General features: G+C 35.9%; 1 protein-coding gene across 1 annotated transcript; it reads right to left on the minus strand.

Moving 5' to 3' along the window:
- Positions 1–795: 795 nt before the first annotated feature.
- LOC132174742 (ubiquitin carboxyl-terminal hydrolase 14) lies at positions 796–15,322 on the minus strand. Its single transcript, XM_059586400.1, has 20 exons — positions 15,050–15,322; positions 13,861–14,032; positions 13,160–13,272; positions 12,732–13,068; positions 8,402–8,496; positions 7,869–8,002; positions 7,740–7,796; positions 7,563–7,640; positions 7,164–7,218; positions 7,039–7,080; positions 6,541–6,621; positions 5,007–5,205; positions 4,873–4,930; positions 4,677–4,799; positions 4,276–4,364; positions 4,069–4,158; positions 2,557–2,727; positions 2,270–2,403; positions 2,013–2,145; positions 796–1,252 (listed from the first exon to the last, which is right to left on the minus strand). Exons 1-20 carry the CDS (start codon positions 15,155–15,157, stop codon positions 1,074–1,076), a joined length of 2,448 nt encoding a protein of 815 aa, XP_059442383.1. The 5' UTR covers positions 15,158–15,322; the 3' UTR covers positions 796–1,073.
- Positions 15,323–16,740: the final 1,418 nt, after the last annotated feature.

Here is a 16,740-nt window from a genome sequence, read left to right on the forward strand (position 1 = left end):
ATCTCGACATATTGAATGACTCCCCATCGTTGTTTCATTCTCAAGGTTCATGGTTGTCGAACTGTTGACAATGTCAAGGACGTCACATCTGGATCTGGGTCGCACAACAAGCCGGATAATCCATTTGTTGAGCCTATCTAGGGCATTGAGGTGGGTTTGACTCAAGTCAATCTTGTTGATAAGTATGAACATGAACCCGACCTAGGAGCCTAAATAGAGGAGTTGGAAGTGCGTTGTCACTGCAGGAAAAGACAGCAGCGTTGTAGGTAGAGGTAGAGAGTTGAACGGTGTAGAAATCTTCGAGTCTTTTGGAAACGAGCTAGAGTCTACAATGGTTGACAATTGCAATGGTGCTAGTGGCATGGAATTCAATATGGTTGTTCTACATTATTTTGGACCCCAAAATTTCATTTAACCGACGTAACAAAATCCAAGCTACAAATATGAAGAAATAAGAGTAAGAGCTTACTCAAGTAGAGGTGAACCACCCAGATGTTGTGGGAACAAGGCAGAGGTTTTTAAGAAGAGGCAGGGGACACGAAAACTGGTTCCTGGTAAAAGAACTTTTCTCATTTAAATCCTTAATCGGGATCAGGAATTTTAGGGAGTTAAACAATAATGTCATTGCTGATTGCTCAACCGAAACAAATGCACAAAAGAAGAGTGCTATGTATACTACCAAGTGTTCACTTCTAAGGGTTTAATCTATGACGTGGTAGTAAAAATCACTATTAAATAAAATAACAAATGAAAGTACACGTAGCATTCAATGGTGTAATTTTCCTTGCCGCGTCATGGAGTAAGCACTTGGGAGTATGTATAGCATTTCTTATCTTTAAAAAGAAGCAAGCTCAATGGAGTGCAGGCACAGACAAACATGCAGAATTATTTCAAAGACAAATGAAAATATGAGAAATTCAATATGTTTACAAAAAGAAGAATCCGATATATCCGTCAATGCTGCACTTCAAGGCCGCCTACAGCCCAAAGCACAGTTGGCTGATAGCTCATATTCTGAGATTGCATAGTACCTATTTTCTGCTGATTGGTATTTCCTATCCTTCTGGTGTATCTCAACTGTTGAGCCTTTCAAAGAAATACAAATACCCCATATCTTTGGGGGGGTTAACGGAAGCCCCAACTTTGTCATCATTGAAAATAACCCACCTACCATCTTTAAAGATGTGAGCCACATAGTGACCGCATTGAGTTGAGGTTCCAATGTGGCTTACTATTCCAATCAGTCTGTATCCTGTGAAAGCAAACCCAACAATTCAATCAAAAGTTGTCACAATTACAAGAATAAGCATAAGAACCATATTAATCATTGTTTTAATAGTAGTTAACCAGATATTAAAAAGAAAAAGAACAAAAATAAACTAGAACAATTTTTTTTAACGATCATCAATGATACGTTAATATTAGTACTTCCTACAATTGAAGGAAAATGATAAAGATTCCTGAAGAGCAAATATATTTAACAGCTTAAATTTCAGCCATGTCCAATTGCATTTTGAGATTATTTGGATATAATTTAAAAAGTTTTATCAAGTCAGACTTTGGAACATTTTGAAACAGAATGTGACATAAGCATACATGTAGCATAAATAGTTAAATCCATGCAATTTGCAAAGCAGTAAACAGAAGCATTACCTACAGTACTTAATGGCCTACACCCTAAGATTATAAGTGAAAAGCATCCAAAGAGAACAAATATATTCCAATAGAAACCAAAATAAGCCAAATAAGCCAATAATTTACATTATAAACCACACTGCTTATATAATACCGAGTTTACTTTATGCTGTTGTCACTTGTCAGGCATCAACTTGGACAAAAGGAAGCAGCTAATACAAATGCAAGTATGCAACACTAGTTTTTGGAAGAAAATTTTGTCATTGCCAATCAAGAGGAAAGTAAAAGCAGACACAAACATGTACCAAGAAAAAATCAGTATGAGCTGGTATGAAGTTCCAAAAATAAAAAATAAAACTTATGAAGAAGGAACTCACTCCCTCCTCCATCAGGAAGTTCAGCCCTGGTGGGATCAGATGCAGTGTTCGATGTGGTAGCATCCATATCAGATGAGACAGAAGGTTCAGGATTGTTAAATATCCAATCTGTTGCTTTCTCAATGTCACTACCCTGAAAAAACAATTGTTATATACAACCAACATTCAAATACAAGTTTTCCAGTATTTTGCAACCCAATAGTTAGATGCTTACTGAAGCCTTTTCTCAAAAGATTGAAAAGGTAAAAAATACTTACTGAAGCCTTCAGTGCTTTCCTAGCAATTTCTTCTGTAAAACCAAATGAGATCAAAGTATCAACTTTTGATTGGTCAACGCTTGACAAGAAAGCCTCAGCACCTTGTGCCTCTTGAGAAATTGGAAAATCGATATCTGAAAAGGCCAATGCGTGTTAATATAATTTAGTAGAGTACAATATGACAAATAATTTAGGTCATAGACCTCAAAAGCTGGAAGGAGCTAAAAGTGATTGTTTCCCAAGGTGAAGAACCCTTTTTTACAAGATAACACTATGTTCTAAAGTACCTGGATCATCCATGTGAGAAAGTAACCAATTCATTGCCTCTTCCACGCCAGCATTTGAGGTCTTTATGGCAGCTTTCTGACAATGAAGATGGTTGAATCCCATTGAGACAAGCTGGGAAACAATATCCTCATTTGGTACGGGCATGTTTGATTCTACCTCTCCCCCAGGAACTGTGTTATTAATAGGAAACACAGAAAAATATTAAAATCAATTGCCAATGCAAGCACCAGAGCAAACAATATAAAAGTCTTAACAGCATTAAGAACTTCTATAGTGGTAATTAAGATATCATAAAGGAGTAAAGCAATGTGGTTGGATGGGGCACTGTACCCATAACCATCAGGTTTTGTATTAAAATAACATGAGATGAATGACACATGGTCGTCATTGTTTTAAATCATCATTTGAAACAAATGCCTACACCAACCCCTAGGGGCAAAGAACCACTTTCGTTATTGTAAAAGATTTGTAAATGAAGTAACTATCATCTTCTGCTACAAAAACTATGAAAGTAAAACTTCCCTCAAACCTACCAACTTAAAAAAATACAAAATAAAAAACTGCATCTACTAAATTACCACTCAACAAGCATGGTTTGATGCGTGTCAAGAAATTTTGTCACAGTTGGGCAAAATATATATGCCCCTGAACTTCACAAAAGCCAGGAGAGAGAGAGAGAGAGAGTCAACATCACAATATGCAAATTGACATAAAGATCTAGCAGCTAAGCAGAATTGAGCATTGTCAGCCTGACAGAAGAATTAAGTTCAGAAACATAAAATTTTTCCCAAAAGTAAATTAGAAACATATATAATCCCTTTACAAAAACAAAGAGCCAGAAAAACTCAAAAGGTATAAAAGCAATTGGAGGAAGACAAGTAAACAGTACAAAGGCAAATAATATGAATAACTTATTATAGAGTACCGACTATTAGCAGAAATTTTGAGATGTAAAGTTAGCAAACTAGATTAATCGTGTAATCTTAGTAAATATCAGAGAGAAAACATAATATACAAGAATGCAAAGGATACAGTAACATCAGGAGAGAAAAGATTGTCTCAAAGAAGTAGCTTAGAGATGTAAAATACTTGAATACCAAAACCTCTTTTTGATTGATAAGATCTAATATTTTGATTCATTAGTAACAAGCCGTGGGATCTACAAAAGAGATAATAACTCTTATTTGCAAGCATCACTTACATTGATCTGGTCAAGTGTCAAACAATAAAATAAATGCTTGTGACACAAAAATAAATAAACAAAAAAAAATTTAAAGACAGTATATATGTGTGAGCATATGCAGGTGTGAACTTGAGCGAAGAGATATAAACAAATATAAGTTTTTTTTTTATCAATAATCAAATTATCATTAAAAGCGTTAGGCGCCCCCAAGAACAAAAGAAATAATAAACAAATATAAATATGTATGAACAATTCAAATAAACAAATAAATAAATGCTTGTGGAACAACATTTAAAAGGAACTTCAAAATGCCAGAAATACCACATACCACCGTCTGGTAATAGCTCCTCCCCAAGTTGATGACCCAAGCTGCGCATGTGACTAATATCTATGATATCAGGAACATCTATATAGACATCTGTACGGACAGATACAATAAGCAATAAGAACAGTTTAGACAGTATTAAAAAAAAAAAAAAAAAAAAAAAAAAACCCAAAAAAGGAAAGGCAACAAAAGTAAGCCACAGAAAGATACCAAGCTTTTTTGGCACCCAGCCCTCCTCCATAACAAATTTACGCATGTGCAACACCAGATAATCAGGGAACGAAGTTAGACCCGCAGTCCTGCAGGATAAAAATGAAAGAAAGATATGAACAGCAGTAACCAGACATAAGTACAGTTGTTATCAACAGCTCATCGTTCCCAACTCTAAGAAAAATCAACACTACTGTTTCCTCAAAAGAAAGTGAATAAAAAAAAAAAACTATAAAAGACATGACCAATCAATTCTGGCGTCATGACCGTGTGGATCAGTGAGAAATCTTAGCTCACTTAACTCTTTAAGATATACATGTATAGCCCACTTGATTGCACTCTGGGATAACATATTTTCAAAACAAAAAATATTGATGCCAGTGAAAAATAACAAAGCCTACTTGATTGCCGTTGTCTTAGCCTTCAAGGCAGTGCTGTAAAAATCATGTATCTCCTCTGGAGCTGAAAAGTTTGCAAGGCATGCTTCTAGCGGTACCCTTGGTCGTACAATTTCATTACTGAATCTGCAGGAACTAGATACTCTAAGCAAGAAATCTAAAAGGGGCAAAAACATGATGGTGAACCATTTGAACTTACACTTCCTTTCCTTCTGAAATTTTTTCTGCTTTGAATTTGTGAAATGCTTCTAGTTCTTCTGAATTCTCAAACAAAAAAGTCTTTAGTATATTATGTAAATCGCCCAGAAAGAAAAAATGACTAAAGAAATTTACCTTTATTGGTTGCCTCATGCAGTGGGATAATTAATGAAAGAATGTAGTCAAGCCTTCTATTATAAGTAACTTTTCCAGATGAACATAAGATTCGATCTTCAATACCAAACTTAAAACTCCTTGCAGGATCCAATTCAGGTTTCCCAGCATTAGCCCGTTCAACTTGGTCAACAAAATGCAAGAAGAATTCCAGGGCATCCTACGCATAAATAAGTAACAAGTATTCACATAAGACATTAAACAAGTCAAATAATAATAACATCATGAAAGAGATAAAATAATGGCTACCAGTAAAGAAAGAGTTCCTCAGTATAGATAACTACCTATGACCTAAAACCAGGCCCAAGGTAGCTAACGGAAGCTCTACTTTCTATACAGCCTACATTGGCCATGAATAGGTAATATACAACACCATAACAGCGATAAGTGCTTAGCTACCTAGCATGTTGTTTGTCACAGACTCACATTGACCATAAAAGCACTCTGCTTGCAGTTCACACATGCTACAGATTACTTTTTTTATTCCTTTTTTATCAATCAGATATTTTGCACATTAAAAGCAGTACAGATTCACAATAAAGGTGGAGATTGTCTAATATAATAACCTAGAGAAGGTTCTCCAATCGAGTTTGAGATCATAAATATCATAAACCATTATCAGATTATGCTGCAACACTATCATAATAGAATTTGCCAAATTGTACCATTAACAATTCAAACCATCTGAGCATTAGTGGATCAGAAGATCTATGATCCACTCTTGAACCGTTACGTCCCAAACTTTCTAAAATTGCGAAATACAAAACTCTCGACTATTTGCCTCTAGATTCTTTGAGAGAGAGAGAGAGAGAGAGAATGGGGGGGGGGGGGCAAAGTTTGTAAAAAATCTTATAAATTATATAATTTTTACAAATCATGCTACTCTACACACTCATTTCAACTAACGTAGCATGTTTCAAGTGGTTTTCCTCCACTTCTTTTTTTAAGTGGAGCCACTTAAAACATGCCACATCAACCAATGTGAAATGGGTGTGAAGAGTAGCATTAATCAATTTTAATTGCTTCATGGACATTTGATTTAGTCTTGATATTTTCCATACAAAAGTATCTATACATCTGCTTCCAACTTAACATCCACCAAATCACTATTGTTTCACTGCAATTGTTATATGGTACCATCTACGATTATGTCTATAGTTAATCTTTCTAAATGTTTAATGCTTGTTAGTGACCAAATGCCACATTACAGAGCCATGTAAAAAAGAAAACAGATGGTACATGAGGGAGCATAAATCAAGTTTCATTTGATTGACCTGCTCCAGCAACCCCTAAATGCCGTATGCAGTGTCTATATGCTAATTGACATAGCTCCCTTTTCTACGAGTTAGAGCTACAAGTTATCTTATATCAAAATAAATAAATAATAATCACTTATATTAAAAGAAGCAAATCACAGGTTTGTTCTATCATAAAACGTGCATTTCTCCTTCATATATTCTTGCATAAATTTGGGAGAAAAAGAAATTGAATATACCTGTTGTCTCATTGTAGAGAATTCAGGATGGCTAGCAGCAATAACTGCTTTGAACATACGAGGGGGTACTCCTTCCTGTTTCTATTGTTTACAGTAGATGGCGAAAGGAAACAAACATAGAACAGGTCAATAAACAATCCTATAAAGAAATTAAATAAAATTAAAACTGTGGAGCAACAAATAAAAAAGAATATCCATATGCAAATATAATCTCATTTAGACACAGAAACAGTACACACCTAAACAATTGGACAGGAAAGAAACAAAGAGGTAGAAAAGAATAAGTAAATTCTTGCATAATGGACCTCAAAGTTTTGAGAAAGAACAAACAACATAGATAACTAAAATAAGTTGCTAACAATCCAAGGCCTGTTCAAAAACTTCAAGGTTTAGAAATCTCGGCATATTATTCATCATAAATCCCAAGGTATAATTTAGCAATTTCAAAGCACAAAGCAGACACTTAGAACACAGACAAAATTCAGCCAGAGAGCTTACAGTGCTTGCCGTTGTGGAAGCAGCATTTGCAGGATCATCTTTCTGGATGACAAATAAGAAAATGTGAAACAAACAAGAGAAGAAACCATGGTCTAAAGGAACTCATTTTGTTACAGTTATCATACCTCCAGAGCAGGAATAGAGTATTTACCGGATAGCAAACCATGCGCCAGCTTAGTTCTGCAACAGAACAAAAAAGCCTATGAATATATCTGAGACATGCAAATCTGCACATAAAAAGAGGAAGAAGAGAAAAACTGCTGCAGAAGAGGCACAGAACAGAAACATATTTAAACACATAAGTATTATAACTACATAAAGAATACACACATGTGAACCACACACACATACACATGTATATTAACTTCATACTTTAAAGCATATATACATATGCATAGCCAACCAATTTTTTATCACCAGGAAATGCTTTGATCTCATGTGATTAGCAAGATCAAGGAAACCATAATTATCAGATGACAGACTGCACAAAAAGCATTAACAGCACCAATGTGCTAGTATCTTACAACTGCATATTCAGGTCTACGGTTGGATCAGCAGGAGCCATCTCAAAAGCCTTTTTTAAACTTTGGTTTGTATAATATCTGAAAATGTCATCGCAAAAATAAACAAATAAGCATAAACAATTCAAAAGAGCGTGATTAATATTAGGGGGGAAAAGAAACTAGAAAATTTATACTCACCGTGAATGGAAGGAAAGCGTTGAAAACACCACTTGCATAGTCGCTGCCATGTAGCAGCTGCAAGAAGGAAACAAGATTCATCAAATGAGTAAATATTCCCAAGCAGCCCTGAAGAGGATCAAATATTACCTGTTTCCAAGATTGACAAGTCCCGTATAACCCGGTCCAAAGATTGGCTCCACTTCCTGTCCACTTTCTTGGATTCGGTCCCAATCAAAATTGGTATTCTGGTCAAGTTCTCTCTCAGCAGTTGTCATTTCAGTCTGAAATAAGAAAGTGATAGTACCCCAATCAAACTTTTAATTAATGTAATCATACCAAAAAAAAAATTGAGGTTAATATCCCCACCCTAATTATAGAAAATTGAGCCAATAACCAAAACGCACATAGTTGAAATAGATAAAGAACAATTGAAGCCTGGCTATAACATAAATAACTTAATAAAAAATAAAAAGATGCCCTAGATACCAACTGAAGTTGAAAAGACAACAGTGCGAGACCGAATCAATCATGGTCCAAAGCTAAACAACCATAACCCAACCAAATCATTACACCACATTATGTTGTTGAACACTACATCTGACACATGTTGGGATCAGAAATGCCCTGTGTACACAGGTACTAGCCATAACACTGTTCCCAGAAGAAGAAAAGAAAAGAACCTTTTGCAACGATGAAAAATCAATGCCAAAATGCGACAGATGCTCTGCTAATAGCGGGTCCAGAACACCTTCATCTTCCGGATAAGAGAAAACATCTGAGCTGCCACGGCATGTTACCCATCATTAGCACTCAATACTCTTAAGAATGAATCCTCAGAGAAACACTTGATATCGCATTAAATGTTGACTATTAAACTCTCAAAGGCACATTTGCCTGGTTTGTCAGGCAGCAAAGGCACTTTTCAGTGCCAAGTAGCACATTACTAATTCAAGAATATGCAAGGTTAGTAGCATTTAATAACATATTTGTGATGAAGTACAGAAACCAACTCAAATGGAGACAATCTGCAGACAACATACACAACATTGAAAAGAACACATAAAAGAATAACAGCTCAACTGACTAACAATATTATCCGGCTTTTTATAACTGCCAACTCTCCTAACAATTCTGAGATCCAATTCTCAGAGGGGATAAGTTTTAAAGTGATTAATCAATCATCAAGGTGCACACAGTTCTGGCTTTGCAAAAAGCCCAAACAATAATGAGGGTACAGAGCTTCCATGAATATCAAGCCATAGGATCCCATCCTTTGATCTATCTAGTAGCAAACTGCACATCAAACAAGGGAAAACTCCAATGCCAAATCAACAATGTTTTTCACATTATACATCATAGTCTTTATCCACTAAACAAATATCAAGCATCAAAATCTTACCTGGAGCCCGCCAACAATTAAATAAGTCCTCTACAGAGGACAACTGGAGTCGATTATAATGATGGAAGAGATTCAGATGGCCACAGATGAATCAGACGATTAATATTCAAATACCTACTTCAACCTCAAAACCCCAAACCCAGCATATTTATCTCAAACCAATTATTGCGAAGAAGCTCAAAAAGGAGCAATTCAAATTTAATGCACAGTTTAAAGATTAATAGAACATATAAAATGACATAGAAGAACAAACCATGTCTTCCCATAGCTTATGCACCAATAAACCTTTGGGATAAGTTGGCTTGCTTGCTTAGTTGGTGGAACTTGCCTTGGTGCATTGAGGTGATTTTAATGTCACCCGGCTCTCCAGTGAGAGATCGGGAGTAGGACGCTTATGCCCAGCTATGATGGAGTTCTCAGATTTCATTTTTTATCGGGGCTTGTTGGTGGAACTTATACTTGGTCGAACAATCGGGGATCTCCCTATTAGTCCAAGATTGATAGATTTCTTGTTTCTCCAGCTTGGGAAGTTTAGTTTCCAAGTTTGTCCCAAAGAAGGCTTCCTAGGCTATGCTCGAATCATTTCCCGATTCTCCTTGAGTGCGGTGACTTTCTTAGGGGAAGTAGGTACTTCAAATTTGAGAACATGTGGCTGAAGTTTGAGGGTTTTGTGGATAGGATAAAACTGTGGTGGGACTCTTAACACTTCCAAGGCTCTTCGAGCTTTATTGTGGCCAGCAAATTCAAGGCTTTGAAAGTTGATTTAAGGAACGGCAACAGTTATGTGCATTTGATATCATTGAAGAAGAGAGGACATTAGGCCACGAGGAGAGAAAGAAGTAGGCAGAGAGATCCACTCTCATGGAGAAAGTGAGTTGGAGGCAGAAATCTAGGGCATTGTAGTTAAGGGAGAGTGACAAGTGCACGATTTGTTTTTCACAAAGTGGCCAACTCCAATAGGAGGAAGAACTCCATTGAATCCTTGCTGATTGATGGCACTTTCTTTTTTTTTGATAAGTTTTTTTTTAAAAAAAAAAATTTGAATTTTTATATACAAAAAATATAGTTGTTCAAGTGTTCTTCCAGAGCAAGAGGAAAATGCAAGGAAGATTTTTGAATATTAAACAACACACTCACTTTTGCTTCAAGGGTTGATGGCACTTTCTACTAATGGAAGGGAGATCAACAAGCACATTGTCCAGTTTTATAAAAAGTTGTATCCGAGAAATTCACCTGGCGGCCTTTGTTGGATGGCCTTTCCTTGATTCTATTGGTGAGGCTGAGGCCTTTTGGTTGGAGAGATAATTTGAGGAAAATGGGGTGTTCGAGGTAGTGAAAGCAATGAATTGTGACAAAGCGTCGAGCCCTAATGGCTTCTCTATGGCATTCTTCCAAGCTCGCTGGGATGTGTTAAAATAAGACATTGTGAAGGTTTTTCGTGACTTTCATACTAGACATAAGTTTGAAAGGAGCCTTAATGCAACATTCATCATCCTCATTCCGAGATTCCAGTGGTTGTTGATCCCAAAGACTTTTGCCTGATTAGCCTTGCAAGTAAAATTATTGCTAAGATTTTAATAAACAGGCTAAAGATAGTGTTGGAGAAGATTATTTCTAAGTCACAAAATGCTTTCATCTAGAGTAGACCAATCCTAGATCATGTTCTTATTGCCCATGAATGCCTTCATAGTAGAATGAGATCTGCAAAGCCGAGTGTACTCTGCAAGCTAGACTTAGGCTTGATCATGTTAATTGTGATTTTTTGTTATATATGCAGAGGAGGTGTGGTTTTGGGAGGATGTGGCGCTCTTGGATAGCTCATTATATTTCCACAGTGCAATTCTCGGCTTTGATGAACAGCACTCCTACCGGGTTTTTAGTAGCTCTCATGACTTGAGACAAGGGGACCCTCTATCCCCTCTACTGTTTGTCATTGTGATGAATGCTTTGGGTAAGATGACTTCTGTTGTAGTGAGTGGGGGACAATACTATGGCTTCTTTGTGAGGACAGGGACTAATATCTCTCACCTTTTGTTTACAGATGATAATTTGATTTTCAGTGGGGCTGATCCATATTATCTACGTCATTTGCTTATTTTTATGTTTTGAAGTTGTCTTGGGCTTGAACGTTAATTTGGCCAAGTCGAAATCAGTTCAGGTGGGTGATGTTGCTGATGTGGATGGGTTGGTAGGTAATATGGGTTGTGGGGTTTCCCCGTTGCCTTTGAAGTATCTTGGTCTTCCATTGGAGGCCTCCTATAAGGCCATGTTTGTTTGGAACGACGTTATTAAAAAGATAAGAGTGTTGATTGACTAGTTGGAAAATGATGTATTTGTTTAAGGGTAGTAGGGTTACTCTTATAAAGAGTACACTTTCTAATTTACCTATGTACTTCATGTCCCTCTTTCCCCTTCTCGTTGGTGTTGCAAACCATATTAAGAAGCTTCAATGTAATTTCTTATGGGGCGGGTTAGGTAAAGAGTTCAAATATCACCTGGTAAGCTGGTCCAAGAGTTGCTTTTCGATCTCTAAAGAAGGATTGGGGATCCAAAACTTGTTAATGTTCAATCAACCTCTCTTAGGGAAATGGGTATGGCACTATGTGCATGAGAGAGAGGCTTAGTAGAGAATAGCAGTGGACTCTAAATTTGGCAATTCATGGGGTGGGTGGTGTTCTAATGAGCCTCTTGGGACGTATGTAGTGGGTTTATAGAAGAATATTAGGAGAGGTTGGAGAAAGTTCTCTAGCCATACCAAATTTGAGGTGGGAAATGGCTCCAAGGTTAGTTTCTGCATGATCTGTGGTATGGAGATGTGGCCCTTAAGGAAGCCTTTCTAGCTCAGGGTGGAGGTCCAGAGGATAAGAGTTTATGGTATTTACAGATCCTCAGTAACATGCTTACTTCTGACAACCAATTGGCATTTTGGAAGATGAATAAACCTTTCTAAAGACAAAATATGGTTGCTTCCACTCAATAGCTTATAGCTTCAACTAATTTCTTTTTTTTGTTTTCAGCTAGCTTAATTATCAATCATCAGAAAAAATCTACTGTTATGACTCTTGGGATTGGGATGAGGTGGTATTGAGGCAGAGGTGGATGTAGGGGATGCATGAGGACAGGTATTTGATTTGAATCTTGCCAACCAAATGAAGAAGAGGGAAAAAGCAATGCATTCAGCATTATCATTAATAATATTCAAGAAAATTAATCATATACTGATCAATCAAATTGACAATCACAATTTAGCATACTTTACTACCTATGCCACTATTGATGACCATATGGACGATGCTCAAGATTAGTAAATTACATAGACCAATCAATGAATTCCATTGTCCTAAGCTTGAGGAAAAATAAAGAGAGAGTGAACCATTTCACTTGTGACATTGAGCATGTCAATCCAAAATGCACAACATTGATAAGATCATAAGTATCAACACCACATATTACAAAGAAATAGCATTTCAAATTAGTTCACTTCATCATGCTATTATCAGATGGTTCTACATGGTTTTATCAATAGAATCATAAGTATGTGAATGCACATGTTACAAAGAGAAAATTGTCTTTAGAAAACTTTTCCCATTTCATGGCCAGGGGGGCATTACCTGCTGCTTCCAGATCAGCTGTAACCGTTCCAAGCTTTACAGCAAGAGGGTAGCCAGTCTCCTTGTAGTGTTCAATAGCATGGTTGTTGCCACCAGTACCATCCCAGTTTTTCCTCCCACAAAGGATCGTTCCATCAGTAAGATTTAGCCAAAGATTGTCCCTTTTATCACACTTGGTACATTTCCACCCAGATGGAGGGACAATAACACCATTGTCAATCTGTTGCAAATTCATGGCGTATGCACTTCTCTGTTTCTTATCAGCTATCCAAGCTGCAACTTGCTCTTTCCGCTCAGCACCCTCAGCCATCAAGATAGCATCAACTGCCAACCTGACCTGCAGCATTTTACATTATTGGTAACCAGATCATACTCTTGTTTGAGATAGAAATTTTTTTAACAAAAAGGAAAAAACAAGCAACAAGCACCTTTTCTGGCAACTCCACTGAAGGAAATGGAAGAGTAACATAATCAGGCAATATGACTATATTGTGAGTTTCTTCATATTCAGGTTCATTGTTGTCAAATCCCCCATCAACACCTGCAAATGAAATCATATATCAGATTATATAAGTAAACTCCACTACAGCACAGCAAATAATTAACAAAAGTTAAAACAAAGATTCAGCACTTGTACATCAACAGTCAGAAGATCCTTTCATAAACTACTAATAACAAAATTTTCAGATCAACGTGACCAATAAAAAGTTCACTCTTTACAAAAATGATAACAAGACTAGTAAGAACTGAAGCCAACAAGTTGGCAACAGACCAGAACCCTGAACTTTTGAGCCCGTCTCGTTTGCATGGTATATTTATCAAAGCAATTACAGATTCCACCTGCTTCGAAGATGAAAATATAATTTCCTTTATCACATAAAATGTAATATCCTGGTTGCCTGACCACTCTAAATAAGTTCTATCTGCTTGAGTTTTAGTATTAGAATACTGTATTTTCTTATCCGCGCATTACTTCAATTCCACCTGTAAATGCCTAGCAAAGATAATAGTAATAAAAATAACAAGAAATGTGAGCATACATCAACTGGACTCCACAACAAAAAGATGTATAGTTAAGTACCATGAACATACGTTATAATAAAGACATAGACCACCATAATTCAAGTACCTATAGCCAAGAGAGTCGGTTTCTTCAAAGGCCTATCTTCAGGAACCACTTTTTTTGTTTGTTTTATATGCAAATAAACTGGGTTCCCAGTCTTCTCGTAATTCCACGCCACACTGTCCTTCCCAAAAGCCAGAAACGTATTCATGTCGATAAACAACCCACCTTCTGATCTCTGACATCCCAAAAACAGCACAAAGCATGAATCTCAAAATATATATACACACATTTTATAACAGGGATAACATTAAAATCCCGTTTAGTAGCAAGAAAGCTAAAGAAAGGAAAAGGAAATAAAGATGGAACAGAAAACCTCTGAAGTCAGATTGTAAAATGTACAACGATTGAACCTCTACATGGTTGAACAAAAAAAAAGAGGAAAAGAACCACAACAAATAAAACAAAACAAATTTGAAGCTCTTTTCACAATGACACTCTTTTCATTTTTGACATATAGAAAGCAAATTAACGAAGCTTTGAAATTTTGAATTAATCTAATCTTCTTATCCTATATTCTCTCCAAATCCAAACAATGATAACAGAGGAGGGAAGAAAGAACGAAGGGACAAAGAAAAAAGGAAAAAAGTCAGATAAATTTTATAATAATAATAATAATAATAATAATAATTCACCGTTTGGTTGGCAATAAAATTCATTAAAATTTTGAAAAACAAAAATTAAGTTCAAAGTCTGAAAAGAGAAGTACAAGATGGGCAAATAACAACGCCAAAAAAGAAAAATCCCAGGCAAACTCAGAGTAGAATATTTGAACGTCACTTTCTATATTGTGACTACGCCAAAAATGGTCCTAACATCTTCTTCCATAACCTATACTTTCTCAGCAACCAAGCGGAACATGAACAGACACAAACCATCAAAGGCAGAACCGTCAAGAAATAGAAGAGCTTGAGCATAGTTAAAACTTTGGGAAAACAGAAGCTAAGAAGGCTAAGCTAACAAGAACTGGCATCTTTAACTGCACTTTTTCCTTTCTTTTTCTCGCAAACCAAACAGAGAATAAAATCGTCAAATAGAACTTTTGACAAACAGTAGAGCTTCAAGGGAGTGAAACTTCGGGAAACGAGGCTAACCAACAAGAACTGGCATAACATTTTTCTTTTCCGACTAAACTTTCCTCTCTCTTTTTTCTCGGGAAACAAAGGGAAAATGAGGGAGGAGGAAGAGAGATTACCGGACTGTCGAAAGAGAGGCAGCATTCTTGCTTGTAGATGCGATTCGTGGGTTCCGGGATCCGAACCCGCAAGAGATTGGATCGGAGCAGTTCCATAGGGTCTACCATATCTCTCTGCAAAATCAAAAGGGTTTTGAACAGAGAGAGATTGAATGAGAAAGAGAGAGAGAGAGAAAGAGAGAATAAACGCTTTGCCCTAAGCAAAATGCAGAGTTTTTTGTGAAGGCTACAATAGAACCACGTTTCTTGTGCGTGTTTGAAACAAGCCTTCTCCGTCAGATAACTACCTTTTCACCTTTATTCTTTTCTTTCTAGCTAATTATAAGTATCAGATTACGGAGAGAAAAATAAATAAATATAGAAACCAAACAAATTATAAAACAGAGAAGAAGAAGAGTGAGAATACTTCACTGTAATTGCTGGAAATGGTCCATTTTACTAAATTAAATTGGCACTTTTTTAAATAAAAATGTATTTGATGATGAACTTGATCTCCTAATCTGTAGTACAGCGGCTTAGATTACTGTTTGAGAATCACGGTGATTTTGTCCAAATCTATAATAGATTATTTGGTAGCCCTGACAAAGGATCATTAATTAGGCTTTTGGCTAATTGTGCATGGCTATATCTCATTGTTAAATATGGTAACTCGTATCATGGATAAGGAAATAATACCAATCTCTAGTATAAAGGCTTCGAAGCGTAATGGAACAAGTTAATAATAATTTATAGAGAGAGAGAGAGAGAGAGAGAGAGAGAACATTTTCAACAATTGTAGTCTTCCATAAATTATGGCATATATTCAACAAGATTTTAAAATCCTTGGCATCTAGAGGAATTGGTATGGAAAATCCATCTTGTTGATTGAGTATTTGGTGAACTTTTCTGTTCTGTCTTGTAGTTCATGACTCATACCCATGGTATGTTCTAAGAACTCGAGGCAAGTGAATGTTTAGAATGTTATTTATGGCTTTTCTCTAGTCGAGCATTTACTTTTATACAAGGCTTTACTATATAATATATGTATCATCTTGTGCAAATTAGAACTAACTCGTTCCCTTAAATAATTCTAGCGAAAGTGGGTTTTGATTAACTTATAATCTTCTTCAAGGTTGTTAAGGTGTATTTGTTAATGTGTTTTGAGTGTATTTTTTATTTTTAGTTTGAAAAAAATATTATATTGTAACATACAAGTAAATATTATTTTGATTAACGTCAAATGTATAGTTGAAATAAGCAAAATGCCAATGATTGATTCGATGCAGCTTATTGTCTTTTCAAACCTTTTTTTTTTTTTTTTTCTCTTAATTTTTTGACAATTGATTTTGATAGAACTCCTAACTCTACAATCTTAAGGCTTGTTTGGAAAGACAATTCTTTCCAATTTTTCTCAACTTTTTTTTTCCTCTAATTTTTAATTGATTTGATATAACTAACACTCAACTCAACTCAAATTTTTTTTAACTTTATTAAAAATTTTATATTATTCAAACAACCCAAAAATAATCTTATATATTTTTTACTTCGCCGCTAGTTTGAATCTAGACATTCCATTTAAAGTGGTTACCTATGCGCCAATATTCGTAATTATAATGCGACCTCATTCAATTCATGAATCAAAATTAAATACAGTTAAGACTTAGGCAGTTAAAGTGTAATCTTTTAAATAACACATAGACGATCCAAACTAA

Source organism: Corylus avellana, chromosome ca3 (assembly GCF_901000735.1).
Source record: "Corylus avellana chromosome ca3, CavTom2PMs-1.0".
In the NCBI taxonomy this organism is placed as follows: domain Eukaryota; kingdom Viridiplantae; phylum Streptophyta; class Magnoliopsida; order Fagales; family Betulaceae; genus Corylus; species Corylus avellana.